This window comes from Folsomia candida, unplaced genomic scaffold (assembly GCF_002217175.1).
Source record: "Folsomia candida strain VU population unplaced genomic scaffold, ASM221717v1 Fcan01_Sc010, whole genome shotgun sequence".
NCBI classification, from domain to species: domain Eukaryota; kingdom Metazoa; phylum Arthropoda; class Collembola; order Entomobryomorpha; family Isotomidae; genus Folsomia; species Folsomia candida.
This window is the reverse complement of record NW_019091202.1, coordinates 4,747,953-4,766,796: the sequence shown is the minus strand read 5'-3', so window position 1 is coordinate 4,766,796 and position 18,844 is coordinate 4,747,953. Positions and strand designations below refer to the sequence as shown.

The 18,844-nt window shown below is 34.5% G+C and overlaps 2 protein-coding genes and 1 pseudogene across 3 annotated transcripts; 2 read left to right on the top strand and 1 right to left on the bottom strand.

Annotated features, from left to right (window-relative positions):
- Nucleotides 1-4,953: 4,953 nt before the first annotated feature.
- Nucleotides 4,954-5,439, top strand: LOC118436689 (annotated as a pseudogene).
- A 1,458-nt stretch (nt 5,440-6,897) lies between these two features.
- On the bottom strand, nt 6,898-8,123 carry LOC110854493 (acyl-lipid (8-3)-desaturase). Its single transcript, XM_022102927.2, has 2 exons — nt 7,839-8,123; nt 6,898-7,105 (listed from the first exon to the last, which is right to left on the bottom strand). The coding sequence occupies exons 1-2, from the start codon at nt 8,062-8,064 to the stop codon at nt 6,969-6,971; spliced, it is 363 nt and encodes a 120-aa protein (XP_021958619.1). The 5' UTR covers nt 8,065-8,123; the 3' UTR covers nt 6,898-6,968.
- A 1,645-nt stretch (nt 8,124-9,768) lies between these two features.
- LOC118436754 lies at nt 9,769-13,324 on the top strand. Of its 2 annotated transcripts, XR_004835686.1 has the most exons (6): nt 9,769-9,827; nt 10,729-10,896; nt 10,987-11,021; nt 11,390-11,622; nt 11,740-11,891; nt 13,096-13,324. XR_004835686.1 is itself a non-coding variant. In XM_035855344.1 (5 exons), exons 3-5 carry the CDS (start codon nt 11,485-11,487, stop codon nt 13,229-13,231), a joined length of 426 nt encoding a protein of 141 aa, XP_035711237.1. In that variant the 5' UTR covers nt 10,586-10,896; nt 10,987-11,021; nt 11,390-11,484; the 3' UTR covers nt 13,232-13,324. The 2 variants fall into 2 exon arrangements, 1 of the variants encoding a protein (XP_035711237.1); XM_035855344.1 differs by lacking the exon at nt 9,769-9,827 and having other exon boundaries at nt 10,586-10,896.
- Nucleotides 13,325-18,844: the final 5,520 nt, after the last annotated feature.

The following is an 18,844-nucleotide window of genomic DNA, read 5'->3' as shown; positions in this document are numbered from 1 at the left end:
TATTGTGTGTCTCTCACGACATATAAAAAGTCACTTCTCAAGAAATCACCATTTTGGTTTTGAAGCAGCTGCTTGATACTGACATTTTGCTGATGTGGTGTGACTTTTTCTTTACATAAGTATCTACTGATGAGGAGGTTAAAGTATATTTATAGTATAAAAAGTACACCTAACTTCCAATTAGAAGGTTCAATTTGTTAGATAAATATAATTTTAATAATATTTATTATCTCATTCGGGCTACCCTCAATTTTAATTTTACTAAACTCTTTCATTGCAAAAAAAAATATACAAGAACGAGAAAAACCTTCAGCATTCGAATGCGGATTCGACCCCAAAAGATCCTCACGACTTCCTTTTTCTCTTCGGTTCTATTTAATCGCAGTGGTATTTTTAATTTTTGATGTAGAAATTACTCTAGTCATCCCCCTGCCAGTTATTCTTACATCAATAAATTGAGCCCACACTCTAACTCTATTAACATTCTTCATCTTAATTCTTTTAATGGGACTTCTACATGAATGGAACCAAGGAGCCTTAGACTGAAAATAATATTGTATATTAATAAAATAAAGGATTGTAGTTAAAAATAACATCTGGGTTGCATTCAGAAAGTACTGTGAAAGTCTATCTTACACTAGTAAGAAGCGAAAAATCGCGGTCAGTTTCGACCTGAAAATTTGGGTTCTCCCCTTATTTTAAAGGAAGCCAAAGAAGCGGCGAGCCACTGTTAATGGCTATTAGGCACTCAGCCTCTTTAATAAGAAAAGGGAGCCAAATTTAAGCCGCTAACTTAAAATTTTAACGGTTAAACTCCGTTATTTTCTTTTTTCTATCTTAGTTTAATTAAAAACAAAACATTTTCAATGTTTAAATAAATAAATATATTTTTATGGAATACATTTTCAAGACTCAGTCTTCCCCTACAACTTCAACGTAGTGCTCTTTTATATAAGCTATAAAAATATAAACTAAGCTAAAAATAAAACCAATACACCCATAAAGAAACTAAATATGAAGAATTTCATTCTTACGGAATTTAATACATCTGCCTTGGAAGAAATAAACTTAGATTTGTCAATAAATCCTTGCCCCCCTAAAAACTCCACTCAACCTTGGTCCGCAAGATTTAAAATTTTTACGCCGTACTTAATAATAGGAGTCAGAGCAAAAGTAGAAATAAAAGGAAGCAGTCACATCGAACCTAAAAAATAGTCTAAACCTGAGGTAGGGCTAATTTTCTTTATAACCTTAAAGTCTACTAAGAAAAAATAAATAAAGAAAAAACTAAAAATTATAGTAACGACCAATAATTTAAGCCACAGGGGTAGAAAAATAAAATTCATAGGAAATATATAAACTCTAAGCCACCCGCCAGCCAAAACTGACATAAAAATTAAAAATGTTATCGGAATTAGTATGTTAATTCTCTCAGCTAAACTTAAAAGATACCGGTTACCCATATTATTAAAAAAGAAAAATACAAAAGGCGAACAAAGTACGTTAATGTAAACAATGTAGATAAAACTATTAAGCATCCCATAATTAAATTTATTTTACCTTGAAAAAAAAATTCAATAATTATATCCCTAGAAAAAAATCCTGATAAAAACGGAAACCCACAAAGAGCTATTGAAGAAATAATGAAGTACAAAGATGTAACTGGGCAAGAAATCATTAGCCCCCTATCGCTCGAATATCCTGAGTGTCCCCTATAGAATGAATAAACACCCCAGCACATAGAAATAATAGGGATTTAATAGAGAGTTAAAAGATGGAAAAAGGCATACTCGTAGAAGCCCAGCCCCAAAGATGTTATTATTAACCCGAGCTGACTTAGTGTTGATAGGGCAATAATTTTTTTTAAATCTATCTCAAAATTAGCCCCTAAACCAGATATAAATATAGTCAACATACCAATAAATAATAAAAAATTATTGACACCTAGAGTGTAATTAAACCGAATTAATAGATACACCCCAGCTGTGACTAAAGTAGATGAATGCACAAGAGCTGAAACTGGGGTGGGGGCTGCTATAGCCGCAGGTAACCAGGCAGAAAAGGGTATTTGAGCTCTTTTTGTTATAGCTGCTAAAATTACTAGGATAACTATAAAAGAAACTACTTCGTACGAATAGACAAACTGCGAATAAAAAAAATTCCATCTACCAAAATTCAGTAGCCATGAAATGCATAAAAGAATAGCTACGTCACCCACACGGTTAGAGAGAACTGTAATTATACCCGCATTTGCTCTTTTTACATTTTGGTAATAAATTACTAAACAATACGACACAAGACCGAGTCCGTCCCACCCCAATAAGATTCTAATTATATTAGGGCTTAAAATTATAAAGACTATACTCAAGACAAAGAAATATACTAAAAAAATAAACCGAGTTAAAAACTTGTCCCCCTTATATATATGATTCTATAAAAAAGTACCATAGAAGAAATAAATATTACGAGCCCTGTGAATCTCAAACTTATTCAATCAAAAATAAGAGTTATGATAATAGAAGTTGATCTAAAAGAAAATATTTCTCATTCAACAAATATAGTTTCAGCAGAAAGAAAATATAAAAGACCAAACCGCATACTGATTAAGCTAGCCACTAATAATAAAACCCCTAAATAAAAAGGTAAAACCAAATAAAATATTACTTAAAGGGCTCCCCCATCTATAGAATCACAAACTAAAATTTTTCTTAAACTATTTAAATGAAATTATTTAGTAAAATGTAAAAATAAAATTCGACCCTAAAACTAAGAAATTTACTGGGGCAATGTGAAGTCTAATAGTGTGGATCTCACGAACATTAGAATGAACAAACCCATATAGTGAATTATAAGAAGACCCGTGTTGTGAAAACGAAAATATAAATAATGTAAAAACCGCCCCTAAAAAGGAGCCTAGGGGAAAGAATAAAAGTATAATATAATCGTAACTCATAATTCTAGCTATCAAAAAAATCTCTGATAATAAATTAATAGTCGGAGGGGCAGCAATATTCGACGCGCAGAGAAAAAATATTAGTAAAGAAAAAATAGGAAAACTTAAAATAAGCCCCTTATTAATAAAAAAACTTCGGCTCCCAGTTCGTTCGTAGTATAAGTTAACCATACAAAATAAACCTGAAGAGGAAACTCCATGAGCTACTATCATCACTAAGGCCCCCATAAATCCCCATGAATAGAGAGTTATTAGCCCCCCAATCACCATAGCTATATGGGCTACTGAAGAGTACGCTACTAAAGCTTTAAAATCATTTAAACGACAACACAAGATCCCTGTAAACATTATTCTAGCTAATCTTAGCCCTATAAAGTAAGGGCTAAACTTTATAGCCGAAACCCCTGTGATACTAAGAACTCGTATAAGACCGTAGCCCCCTAACTTTAATAAAACCCCAGCTAAAATTATCGAGCCTGCCACGGGGGCCTCAACATGAGCTTTAGGGAGTCACAAATGTGTAAAATACATAGGGAGTTTAACTAAAAAGGCTATCGAACCCATAAAAGCAGTAATAACAAAGAAATTAAAACCTGAAAATGAATAAAAAAGTAACTCCTTATAAAATAAAGAAACGCCACCTCCAATTATATATAAGTACATAATTAATAAAAGTAAAGGTAGTGACGCTGTGAGCGTATAAAATAAAAAATACATTCCTGCTTGAACACGGTTGGTAGCCTCAACCCATAATAATTAAAAGTGTCGGGATTAGAGAAACCTCAAAAAAAAAATAAAAAAATAATAAGTTACCCGAAAAAAAAGTCAATAGTAAAATAAAAAGTAATAAAAAAACAAAACTATAAAAATAAAAAGTATACTCCTTGAAACGAAAAATTTTATATCTAGAAAAAATTATTAAAATTCTAACCCAAACTCTTAGAGACACTAAAATAAATCTAATCCCGTCATAATAAAATAAAGAGTCTAAGTAAAACGTTTCTGGCTGACCCACTAATGTATAAATTACTAGATAAACAGAAATAAATGTTAACACATAAATTAAATTAAATTTAAACTTCTTTAAAAACCCTATAAATAAAAAGATAAAAAATAAATTTACTATCATAAATTTTAAAAAAAATTAAAAGACTTAAAATAATCACCTCCATGCGTCCGTCTTATCGTCACTAAAATAGAAAGACCTAAAGCACCCTCACATGCTGTAAAAGTAATATAAACTAAAGAATAGAAAAAGTCTCCTTTTCTCAATAATGCTAACAATAAAAGAAAAACCCCTAATCTAATATATTCAAGTCTTAAAAGAACAGACAAAAGATGATCCCGCTTAGAGCACACAATCCAAACCCCAGAAAGAATAATTAAACCTCTAATAAAAGATAAAAATATAAGTTTTTATAGTTAATTTTATAATATTAGTTTTGTAAACTTAAGTGTGCTTAAAGCATAAAAACTTCAAAATTAAGTTATCCACTTTTTTCCAACTTCCAAAGCTAATATTTTTCATAAATTAAATTTTGTATAAAAATATTTTTGTTAACTTCCGCAAGAATTAGAGCTATATTTTATCTAAGAAGACACCCAGTAATAATAATAGTTTTAATTATTTCTCAGACTATAATTTTATGCATCACTGTATGATTTTTTATAAAAACTAGATGATTTTCCTATATTTTATTCCTAATTTTTTTGGGGGGGTTAATAGTTTTGTTTATTTATATCACTAGCCTAGCGTCAAATGAATTAATTAAATTAAAAATAGTCACCCTCCCTAATAGTATTTTTATCCCCATAATTTTGGTATTCTTTATAATTATAAATGTAGACTTCCAAGAATTTAAAGAGTCAAGAACAAGATTTCTTATAACAAAAACATTTAATTTCCTTTATAGATGAAACAACTGCATTCTTTTAACCACTTCTATACTTTATTTATTTTTAACCCTAGTGATTGTAGTAAAAATTTCTAATAAATTTGAGGCCCCTCTCAAAACCCTCTCACACTTTTTAAAATAATGATAGCAGAACGGAAAATACACCCTCTTTTTAAAATTGCAAATAATGCTTTAGTAGATCTTCCTGCCCCAATTAATATTTCAGCCTGGTGAAATTTTGGGTCTCTTCTAGGATTATGCCTAGTAACCCAAATTATCACAGGCTTATTCTTAGCAATACATTACACAGCAGATGTAACCATCTCATTCAATACAGTAGCTCATATTACCCGAGACGTAAACTACGGATGGCTTCTACGAGTCATACACGCCAATGGAGCCTCTATATTCTTCATTGCCCTGTACCTCCATGTAGGACGAGGGATCTACTATTCATCGTATACTTATACAATGACTTGAACGATAGGAGTCTTAATCTTATTTTTAGTAATAGCAACTGCTTTCATAGGGTATGTATTAATTTGAGGACAAATGTCATTTTGAGCCGCCACAGTAATTACAAATTTATAATCAGAGTCCGGGTAAATATGTTCTTAAAAACCCCGAAATATTTATGTAAAATGTTCAATCAAATCACCAAAATATGTATATAAAACATATTTTTAATTTGCTTTAATGCAGAAATGCCAAAAAATGCTTTTACATTTCAAAGTGACAAACTAAAAACATTTCAACATGCTCTGGTATTATTTCTACGATGATCGGAATTTTTTATGAATTGTGAATTTCTGAGGTTTCTCTAAAAGAATATATTTTTTTCGAAAAAATCGCTGAAATATGTAAAAACATATTTATTTGTATTGAAAAATGCTCATTTTCGGCAAAATCGTCGAAATATGTTGAAACATATTTATATGTACCAAAACCTGGAAATATGTAAAATATGTAAAAACATTTTTTTGACCGTGTGACCTATGCCTGACCAGGAACAATATCCCAAAGTTTCAACCCGATCGGGTTATTATTGAAAAAGTTTAAAATACATACATAGCCGGACTCTGTTTATAATATAGATACAATAAAAAAAATTCGGTGGAAGTATGAACAATCCCACTTAACTTTCATGAAAATCAAATAAGCCCGTCGGCCGGTGGGAGACGGGCTTATACGCTAGTTTACTATAAAATGGACAGTAGTGTGTCTCTGAGCAGGTGAATTTGCCAGTAGTAGAACATTACTACGTACGTACATACATATGTACGTAGATAAACGGTACTGCCCGTTATTACCAAGAAGAATCGTTTGCATACTTAGATATATCTAGGTCGGTAGTGATTTAATACCAGTTTTCTAAAAGTTTATAGATAGATAAAAGTATATATATAGTTTTTTACCTGATTCTGAATGAAAAAAGAGTTGCCTTGTCGCGGATCTTTCACAATTTCGATAGAATTAGCAATTAGCGGCATCGTGTTAAGGTCCCCGTCGTAGTCTATTCTCTGTTAGGTTATGTAACTATGTATGTATGTACATACATCTGAATATGCATATTTGTGTTAAAAATATTTGAAAAAGTAGCAAACCTGTGGCATGGCGTGATGCTTGTTGTGGCGTCTCCTCCACCATGCAGCCCCGACGCCGTCTAAGATTCCTAAATAAAAATACATCATTTTTCAAAAAGTTTAACAAACTTCACTATCAATGCGATCTTCTTGTGATAAATGAATACCCTCGACATAAATTTCAAAATTTGCAGAATCGAATTTAGATATTCTCTGCAAATTCGATTCGAATCAAAATAAGTCGTTCATCAATTCGAAAACTTCGAAGCGAGTACGTAAAGAATTTGATTCGATTTCGTTGCTACTCCGATTAGAAATTTATGAATTCGGATAAAATTTCTTCAATTAAAAAAAATTACCCAGAAATATTGAATGGATACGTCTGTCCACGATATGGTTCCCAGTTAATGAGTGATGCCCGGCGTCATGCATTACCCAACCGGCACGACCAGCGCCTAGTCCGAATAGCACGGCGCCGAAGAATTGCACCAAAAATGAAGTACCGCCACACATGTACAGGCCCACCATCCAAAGTAGCTAACATTCCTCAAGTCGGCAAATAATTCGCCACGGCGACGACTCAAACATGCCTTGACTCTTCATCCAGTAGAATAACTCGTTAAAATCGTTGGTAATATCGCGATGTCGCTTGGCCTCTTCGGGTGTGAGAGGATCTGAAAGAAACACCGATACTTTATTTAACTTGGGGTTCATTAAGGTGGTGCGTCCGCCGTTAATTGTGATCGTTTTGTCCGTCCGTCCGTGAGCGTCTCTAAAACGCTATGATATGTATATACAATTAACGCAGTTAACGCAATTAACAATTAACGCAATTAACAATAAACGCAGTTGACACCATTGTGTTCGTAATTTTTAGTTCCCGCGTGATGACCTCGATAACTGGGTCAATCGGACCACCCGCCCCTAACTACGGTTAATGGACCAAAATTATGGTTTGATTTTTTCAGACACTTTTTTTTACATGCAATTCTTCTTTTGGCTAGATTATAAAAAATCAAGACATAAATTTACCCTTACTTTTCATACCTATGGGGTCTCATATCGAAGAGAATTTTACCACAAAATCAGCGCCCCAGTATTTTTGACCTTCAACGTACACTGTGACGTCAAAAGGTAGAAATCATCACATAATTTTCGTGTCAAGTAATTTTACATTTCAGTACATGACGCCAATTTTCAATCTTATTTTATTACGAATTCAAACAATCATATCAAATATTGAGGTTATTAACTACGACTTCGAATGTTCACATCGGAACGCAATTTTGCAAAAAATTGTGATTGCAGATAAATACGTTAGTTGCCAAGTGAATTTTCAAGCCAAAATTTTTCCCGGAAATTGCTAACAATGTAAATTCTGAATACATAAAACATTTGCTTCCTTACTCTCAATTTGGGTAGCCGGTCGCTTTTTCATCGTCTCTAGAAGTGATTTTACTTTGGGGAAGAACCGATTATGAAATTGTTGAATGGCTTGCGTGGCATCTTCCCCTTTTTCCGTGTAGTACAAAATAACGTCTCCACCAGGGTGGCGTGCTGAAAATTCGGTGATGTCGTAGTAATACCCGTCGAATAGAATTTCTAATGGATCCCTGGAAATTTCTCTGCACATTTTGCGTATTGACCCGACCAGATTTTTGTAGTTTTGCGTTAAAAACGTCGCTCCGGACTGGAGAGGTTGTCAAACCTGAACTGATATTTATGTACCTTCACCGTGCGACCTTAGTTTAGCATGAATGCTTTACGAGAGAGGCGTGGGAAATTATGAAATACTATTAACTCGATACAAGATATGTAAATGCAAGTGGATGAAAAAAAAACTAGTTTAACTACAGTACGATATTTTATAAGATTCCAGTTTTATAGGTAAAACTACGTATTAAATTAGAGATAAATGAATTTGATAAATGAAAATGAATCCTTTACCGTCAATATACATCAGATTTAAATCTGGTTTTCAATCAATGACCGTCCTTCTGACCAAATAAATATATCTCGCTATATGTAAAAGTAATTATTAATCAGATTTATATACATACATATGTATGCATATTTTACTTGGGAAATGGAACTGTGGTGGGAAAAATGGGATAAAAAAGTAGAAATTCCTTGCGCAATCACCAATTTCATGACTTTAAGATCCGTCTTAATGGTATGGTAACTTTGATATGTAGGAATTCTACTATGTAATCATTGCTTTCGTTGGAGGTATTTGTAGTGTTTTAAAATATACAGTGAAGCTGATTGTATATGAGTAAGTTGAAATTTAATTTATCTAACACTAATAAAAAGAGTGTTACCCACTATGTACTCATTGAAAAGTAAATGTACTCTGAATTATATTTATATTAAGTAAATCCAGAGTTAGCTTTACGCTTTTCTTAAGTTTATCTAGCTATGTTAGTCTGAACTGACAATGCGATGGTGTGAAGTGTAACCCTCCGATTTGGTTGAAATTTCGAAATTACGTGGTCCATGTCAATACAACCAACGTTTCTTCAGCCAGTTTGTGTGATGGTCAGAATTTGGCAAAATATTTTAGAACAACGTTGAAAAATGGAAGATGTTTAGCACGGGAAGCGAATGGGAGTTGAGTTTGCTTCCTCCGTGTGCGAAGAATCGCCCGTTTTTCCACTTTGACCTCAAAAATTTTGTCAATCTCTAACCATCGCAAGGAACGTTGGTTGTATTGACATGGACCACATAATTTCAAACTTTCAACCAAATCGGAGCGTTACACTTCACACCATCGCATTGTTAGTAGTTTAGTTATTTCATATATATATAATTCAGAGTGCACTTGATCTTCAAAATGGCAGAATTATTTTTAGGGTCTATAAGGAAAACATTAAATTAATTAAATCAGTTTCCCACAAACAATGAAAGACCGATTGTTGCCTTTCATACATACGTACAAATAGTTCTGGAACAAAGCGACTATAACCCTGACACGCAGTTACTAAAATTCCGCACATTTCTACATAGAAAACTATGATACTTGTGTAAATGGTAACTCTTTTGTTTTTCAGTTTTTATTCAAAACGCTTTAATCAAGAATTTTATTTTCCATTCAAATTAACTAATGTTCTAAAGAGATGATAGAACAAAACAAGAAAAAAAAGAATGCGGTTCACGAAAAAACAATTGGGTCGAATTTAATTTGTTAAAAAAGAGGAGCACGCAAAGATTGCCACATGTCAAAAGTTATTTTTCAAATGGGACAGGAAGGTCAAATTTTTATTTAAAAGGCGATCCATCTCTCCACTTTGGCAATAGTTTAAGTTCTGAAGGTGAAAATGACTAGAATATTATTTCAGTTGTTGGTGTCAGCTGGGTTAATTCTTTTCAATATTTGCCTACCATGTTATACTGAAGGTTAGTACATATATTTTATTAACCTCTTCACTACTAGTTCCCTTCTATGTAATTTTTGCCAGGTTCTATTTGTTTAGAAGGACAAGACAAAAAAATAATTTAGAAAACTAGTTTGCATACATAGCAAACTACACATTTTGTGCATTCTTAATGTTTAAAAAATGCCTAGAAATGCTCTGAAATTGGAGTTTTACATAAGCTTTTCGATGCCTTAAAAATATCCTTCAAATATCAAATAAATAAAGTAAACGCAGAAACAAACATTTAACCATTTCTCTTTGCGTCACACAGCCGGCGCCGTTAAGAAGTGGTTCAGAGGACAGTGATAAAAGTGGTGTTATCCCTTTGAGCATTAAATACACTATAATAAGTAAACTATACTTAGGGGCCGTCCATAAATTACGTAACCCAAAAATCAATATTTTCTATTATTTGACCCCCATCCACCCCTTTAGCAGGTGTAACATTGGCACAATACCATTGCAGCCTTAAATAGTCTCTCCCCCTCTTGCGTGACGTAATTTGTGAACTTTAAACTAAATCCAGACTAACTTTATAAGCAGGAAAGTTTACTGTGGATTTAGGTTAGTTTACTTAATACCGAATTCAGGGTGAATTTTCTTTTAAAAAGTGTAACAATGAGGGTATTCGTTATTACTTCGTATCCGTAGTATCGTAAAATAGTTTACGAAGATAAAACAAGTGGTCAGCTTTCGTAAAAATTGTAAGCGTAGTAACGCGATTTTCAATGACAAAATCATACGACGCTTACAAAATCTCGTAAGCGTCGTAAGTTATTTTACGATACGAAGAATACTAAGGATACGAAGAAATAATGAATACCCTCATTGTTTTCAAGAGTGTATCTATTTATAAGCATAATCTCCCAAGTATTTTTCAGATTTGACTTGCTCCTCGACCGAAGTGGCGCTTGGAGACGTTTGTGGAACATGTCAGAATGCCACATTCCTTACATGTGAAGGAACTAACACAATCTGTTTAGACGGAATATGCAAATGCAAACCTGGCACCATTTACTGGAATTTAGGCGAATGGAAGGAATGCTGGGGTTAGTTTCAAATATTTGCCCAGAAATTGTTAACGGGCGGGGAATGATATAAATTGTAAATTTGAATCCCAAAATATTTTGTATGCACAGATGTAGTTCCAATTTCTAGAATTGTGACAATTGAGGTAAGTTTGAGGCTACGATTTACATACTCTTAAAAATAAGATTACACTTTTAAAATATAAATAAATGCACTCTGAATTAAGTAAACTGAACTGAATGCAGAGTACCGTTAACATGATACAGATAAAGAATATATTTATTCTGGATTTAAGGTTTGCATTTTGTGTAATTAGTCCTTTTTCTTCAAAGAGGAGTGCGCCAAAACATTTCATCTCATTTTAATGCACAAACCATAACAAAAAATTTAGAATTCTGAGTGCTTCTATTTTTCAAAATGGGTAACAGTATTTAAAAAACGTTTAATTTTCCTAACCGATATTGGCCGTTAATTTGTTTTGTCTCGTTATTAAAATATTTATATTTCTGACAGGATCATCCCTGGGTTATCAAAAATGAAAGCTGCGTTCTTCCCCCGAACGATAAATCTTGTCGAAATCATCGGGCCTCCTTTTCGATTTATTGGATATGATTGACGCCGAAGTGCAAAATTTGGATAATTGTACCCTCACAATGGTCGACACGTTTGGAACTTACATCAATAAGACAGCCTCGAAAGGTACCTGGATCGGGGGTGGGGGAATGATGGAAATTCTGGAAAAGAACGTAAGCCCCCTTTTGTTTTAGTTTCTCAGGTTTGTATTACTCGATCCGGGGCATACATAGGTAGGTACCTATGCAAATCAATTCATGCCTTCTTCTTAATTAACTATGTACCCACAGGAAACAGATGTGGCGTTGGCCCTGTTCCAGCAGACGCATTGGCTCGTGACCGAGTTTCCAAACGTTGTCGAAGGCTCTTATACTATACTTGGAAAGAACAAACACAGATATACACTCGGATTTCCTGCCCAAATTATGCAGTTTGAATTTGCGTAAGTTTCACCATATTTTTACAAATTTCTATAGTTTATTTTGAACAGTAAATGCACGTTGAAGCCTACATTAAGCGTATAATACGCTGCGTATTACATATTCATGTATGTATACTAAGGATCCTATGTACATATCCTGAGTCCAGAGTCACTTTGACTTGATAATGGGTAAAGTTTAGTCTATATTTAGGATTTTTTACTTGCAATGGGGACCTAAACCATATTCAACGCAACGTATTTTTTAACCATGTTAGTTTGAAGCAGAGGTCGACGCCGCCGATCTCACGCCGCCGCGCCGCCATACGCCGATGCATTTTACGCGCCGCCGCCGCCGAAAAATTTGATTTTGTATTCATTTAACATTGCGACGCCGCGCCGCGCCGCCGACGCCGCCGGAAAATCACCAAAAACTGGCGCCGCCGCCGCCGAAAATTTGTCGGCGTCGACCTCTGGTTTGAAGCAGCAATTGCTTAAAGACAACACTAACAATGGAGGTCTCCCAAATGCTCACAGATTTGGACCAAACTAGCGTCAATCGATCACAAATATAATTACTATGAAATTTGCAAATGGAACTATCTGCCAATGCTCAGGTTTGCCGGAGATATTTGCATCCAAAGCGGGAAAAATGCGCAGTAAATTGGGAAAGTAGAAAATTTGCCAGCCTTGAGGGTGCGTTTTCTCCTCTTTTTAAGTATGCAAATATCTCCGCTAAACTTGAGCATTGGCAGATAATGCCATTTACAAATTTCATACTATTTGTGATCCATTGACGCTAGTTAGCTCCAAATCTGTGAGCATACGTTGGGAGACCTCCATTGTTAGTACGACAATTGCAAATGCAGATGTCAAAAATTCAGCAAGTTTCGGGTTAATGAAAATACTCGGTTTCATAGCGGAACCTGACAAAGTTGCTCGCATTGACGAACTCACGGCGCCCGAAACTTATTGAATCTTTCACATCTGCCCGAATGTTACCTTTAAAAAATTGCTGTTTCAAACTTACATGGTCAAAAAATAATCCGGGCTGAATATGGTTGCGTCCTAACTGTAAGTATTAAAAGGAACATATGCGACGTGAAATTGCGGAGTGAAGCAAATCACTTGACTAAAAAGAATAATTTGATGAGACGATTTTTTCACAGGGTTCCAATTAATGTCATGATTAAGAAATCAAATAGTATAAAAATTAGAAATCTTTCAGGTTATACAAGCTAGACATGGTCGGCATTATTTCATCGCTGAGGAAGAAATGGTTCCACGATCTTGTTTCAAACTGGCGTATAGAAAAGCAACGGACCATTTTCGATTACGCAAAGCAATGCCCATGTGAATTGTAAACAGTTATAAATATCTTACCATTTTAAGCATAAGAATGTTATATGTTCCTTTTCAAATAAACATTTCAAAACTGAATATAATTTTAATTAAATTAAAAACTCGTATGGTCGTGGATTATATATTTCATTGATTTTAACAAATTACTACATGGATCAAGTACGGTTACTCTACAATTATTTCGGTAGAGGAAATTTAAAGAGGTCAGAGTTCAATATTTTTGACCAACCCAAGTCACAGGTAAAAAATACATCATCGGCATACATGGTGGTATTGTGAAGGAATTTTCTATCGCTTTCAGCCTCCTTTTATCCTACCCTTTGACATGATTTTATTACATTTACATATTTATGTATACAACTTATGCATGTATGCATTATAAATATGTATGTGCATATATGTAGCATTAATTAATTCATCATTTATTTGTGATTGGTAAAAACAAAGTGAGAGACTGCTATGTGCATATCATAGGCGCAGCCAGGAGGGTATAGCAGGGTGGGCATTCAATATAACGTTATATGGAATGCCCACCCTGCTATACTCTTGTGGCTGCGTGCCTGGGCATAATTTATTCACGTGAAACAAATATTAAGCAGTGTTCAGTTCATTTAAGCACCGGCAGAAATAAGGTGGACAGAAGATGGATGTTGTCCATCAAACATGTATCTACCTCAAGCTTTTGTTGGTGCTTTTATTGAACCGTCACATGATAGTGGACAGATGTAATTAATGTGTGAATTATGTTTTTTTCGCGTAATAACCAATTTAAGCTCAGTTGGAGGCAGAATGTCTCAACTTGAGGTGTTGAGATGTACTACCAGGATATAGAGCTGTTAACAGGGTAGTTTAAATGTCAGGTTACAATGGAAAATTTTTCAATGGGAAGAATTCGTAAATTTCCCTTAGTTACGGATTTGGGATTGAGATTTTCAATAATTTTTTTCAAAACTTATGGAACATTGATGACAAAATTCTTTTAAAGATATTGAATTTCAGAGGCAAAATTTCGGTAACTAATGGAGATTTGCGAATTTTTCCGATTGAAAAATTTTCCATTGTAACCTGACATTTAAACCACCCTGTATATTTAATCCACTATAATTACGTACTTAGCAACCAGCTAATCGTGGTGTCGACATGGGCTTGAAGAAAAGTCATGAACGTAGACTTCTTAAAGCAGTAAAACTGCCCGACATTCACTCTTAGTGGGTGCAACGATTTTGCCACCTTTTTTTCGAATTTATTCCCAAAGCGGCGAACAGTCTGTAATAGTAACAAATAAAGAAAAGTTAGACTGTATGGCCCTTCAGACATTTTCAGAAATATCTGAATATGTACCAACCTTCTTGAATTGAGTCGATATCGCACCCATTTTAGCCCCAGATTTGATACACTTTCCCTGAAATATCATCGTAAACCCTAGTACAATTTCCTGCATGAAGAACAAACCGGGCTGCAAGTCGTCCAGAAATCGGATGTTCGCCACGTGTATGACGACCTGCATGGCGAGCAAAGTATTTTCAAATGTTGGCCACAATACGGGAGCGGCGATCTCGTTCTGGAGAATGTTGAGTATTTTGAGCGACGAAAATATTTTTAGTTTCATTGAGATGGGCACCGTGATAGAGGAGAATTTCCTAAGGGATAAGAAAACAAGTGAATGTGTACTTCTTAATTAATCGAAAGTAATTAAGTTAATGATGTCCATTTATTTGTGCAGGTGTGTACTGTATGGTACAAATGCAGGTATTGATTAATTGGTGTTAAAGAGATCGATTAAATGGTGGGGCGTCAAAATTTCCCGAAAATCGATCCCATGCTTTAGGTGCCCCAACTTGGTTGAGTACAATTATACAAACACTTGCTTACCCATTTTCCACAGTTTCCAGCCATAACTCGGTTAGTTGCATGTAACAATATAGCATCGAAGTCGTTAGGCCCACTGCAAACGCGTTGGCAAAAGTAATATTAACCTCGTACAATATGAACAAGACGGAAACTACGGTATGATCATAAATTGACCGAGGTAGTAGTTGTGACCCCCAATATTGGCGGTGATGCCGATTCTTAATTAGTTTCGGTATGGGTCCAAAAATTGGGTAAAAAGCCGAAACAATTCCCAACATGTAGACGAAACGAGAGAGAGATTTGTAATATTGAGTAATCTTTCCAGGTCCGATAAACTTTCCTTTAATTTCAAAAATTGGCTAATTATGGTGTGTGACTTAAGATTTTATATGTGTTTATTCAAGAATTAGGTATAATTATAAAATACTAACAATCTCAAACTTCTTACCTTTCAAATCAGAATCTAATTTGACGACACTGTTAAGAAATATGGCGCATTCTTTCCTCCTAAATAACAGTTCACACCCAAGTATCCCGATCCCTGTGCGACTACCAAGGTTTGTCATTTCGTTTATATACTCGCTGGGAGAGACTTCATCCACCGGACGAAAATAAATTGTCCAAGCTCTGTAACCAGTATCGACACTGGAGATGAATAGAGTGACAAATATGAAAAGGAGTGACGTCCACTTTTCTACAGGCTGGAAATTATAACTTACATATAATGGCGATCTTCCAGCTTATCCTGTCTGATTTTTACTCAAATTTGTGTCAATCGATCGCAAGTTAAAATAATTTTAAAAAACATGAGAACGAGCAGGTTTGCCTGAGATATCAGGAGCAATTCTTCAGTGAAAATTTTGAAAATGAAAAACTTGTGTTAAGTTTAAGTCGCGTTTGCTACTCTGATCGATTGAGGCTAATTTGGCCGAAATCGGTGAGAATTCACTGGGAGGCATCCATCGTAAGACATTTTAGAGAAATATTTAACACTTGATTTAGATGTTCATTACCTGAACTTTTCCATCAAATCTTAGCGGTACAGAGTTTACGATATTGCCAAATTTTAACAACTGTTCGAAACTCTTAATCCAGTTTTTTTGAGGTTGTATTCCAGATACTGCTTTACTACATAATTTTGTTGATTTGATGCCCATATTAAACGGAGCGATTTTTCTCTTTCAAATTGCGAAAACAAATTCAATTCTTGGCGTATATTTACATACAACTCCTTGGCCATATTGAAAGTCCAGGTACCATCGAAAAACCCAGACGATTTTAGTGATATGGTACCCCTTAAGTGTGAACAAGCAAAACTTTATAAAACCCTGGTAAGAATACCAACCCTACATGTGTCATGATGAATGTTAAGAGAATAATCCAATTTAGCTATCAGACACATTCAAGTCTGAGTGTTGTTTGACGACAGGATATTAAATATTATCAATATTTAAATTCCAACTGATATGTATGGACTTCCAAATTGAATGATGCCCTGTTAAATTACGTAAGCGGACATCGATTATTAATCTTTTAGTATATGTATCTGCATATTTATAAATATATATTAAAATAATAACAAACGTTAACCCTGAAAGTAGACATACTTATGTATGTATAACTAAATATATATATCTGTATTGATAAATTTTATATAGAAGCAATGCACGTCAGCATTCGTTAGGCCTTAACCAAGCCTTACGAAGCTTACGAAGATCAGGTTATGAACCAAAACCTGCCTTCTATTTATCTCCGTATGGCTTTGTAAATAAAAATTAAGTTACATATATGTATGCATGTACTTACTTATTGCTCCCACATAAAATTAGTCTAAAGTTCGTAACTTTCGTGAGTTTACGTGGTTACGGACTTATGTACGAAGCAGCGGCGTAGCCAAGGGGGGGCTAGGGGGGCTTGAGCCCCCCCCCCAGAGCCCGGAAAAATAAAAATAAAATACTGAAAAATCGCTAAAATTTGCAAAAAATTAAAAAAATAAGTTACGTATGAAGTTATATGTTAGACATTATAGGAATTCGTTATTCCTTCGTGCCCTTAGTATTTTCTGTGTCAAAAAATAAGGTACGACAGCGAAAAGATTTTGTAAGCGTTGTAAAACTGCTAAAAAATCACGCTACAATATAAGTACGTACGTATGTATGTTAGCACCAAATTGTTTTCTCCAATTTTAATCGGACGAATTTTAAATTGTTACCGCACACAAATTAAAATATCTACAGTTGTGTATTTTAGTGGATGCCCTTTGTGTCGTATTTTTAACCAAAGCATCCAAGTTTCAAATTTTAAAAGTTTCTAGTAAAGTATTATTTGTGTTCCTTAATGTTTGTAATCGGATTACCCACGGAGTATTTATTTGTTCTCATTTTGTTTTATTAAGCAATATTGTATTGATGAGGGCTCATGGTCATATCAAATGCTAATAAATTGAATTTTATTGTGATCGGGTTAAAATTGGAAAAGTTACAGCGTTTTGAAAAATCTTGACTTTGGTTAAAAAATTCGGACAAACGGAAACTGGGCTCGTCTTGTCTTGCAAGTTCGTCCCGTAGATAGTAACAAGATGAGACAAGACGTATGTATAATCTTGTCTTATCCCGTCTTGTGGGAAGCCATAGTAAAAATGTCAATGAAAAATATTGACGGGATCAATAGTTCTTGCTCTATCGGGGGCCGAAAAATGAATGTTACAGGAATAAATTTACACCCTTTATATTAGTCCTTTATCTTTTGGCTAATTATTCCGATCATGCCCTAAGCTCTTTGCTGTTGACTTTTGACAAATTTTTCTCAAGTAAAGACTGGTTTGAGCTTTTAGTAATCTTTAAAATTTTGCTATTAAACCTTTCATGCAGTGCCCGATCTTAGATTTTGGCGCCCTGGGCAAGCATATAGAATATATAGAAATTTATTGATATATGGCCGGTGGCCCTCATCAAATACATGGAATTATTACAGAGTTAGATATGTAAATACCTGGGCAAGCATATGAGGCGCCCCAGCCCCTCTAAAAAATCATAAATTTCTACAACTAACTGGCTAAATTAGTTTTTTATGCTTTTATACTAATATTAGATAAAGTATATGCATATTATTCAGTTTCATACAACTTTCTTTAACTTTGGTGAAGTGGAATTGTATGTAAAAATAATAATAGAAATTACGTTTTATAAAGTGCATCGACTACGATTGCAAAATCCATTCTGTCCATAAGAACTATCCAATTGGTAAAGACGTGACTTACGACGTGTGAGATTAACTTAAAAACCCCCAGTGGAGCCTCATATGGCCGGAGTCAATGTGTTGAATTATAAATGATTAATTTTATCTCAACTCCACTTCATATTTTTCCACTTGTCGTAAATGTCGTAGACGTAGTAAACTCGGGTAACCATAGGGGGTCTCTAAAGTTATTTAAAATGTTTTCGAAATTTGGTTCATATTCTCTGAGGATGATATCTTTTATTAACTTAAATGCCAGATTTCAGCTCTCTACGACTATTTAGGAATATCGAGGGAAATGTGCCACGAAACCCGTTTCCATATTTAGCGAGACGCCGAGTGAGACTCGGAAGGTATCCACCACCATCGCGCGTCAGGGGCGTAGTAGAATCACGTCTCACTCGCTTCTCTATTTCTCATTGGCTGTATTTTGTCACGGCTCTTGCCGTATAAGCCACTTGGACCCCAAAAATCTCCTGGTACCCACAATTTTCCTTCGGACAACAAATGCTGAAATTATAGCACTT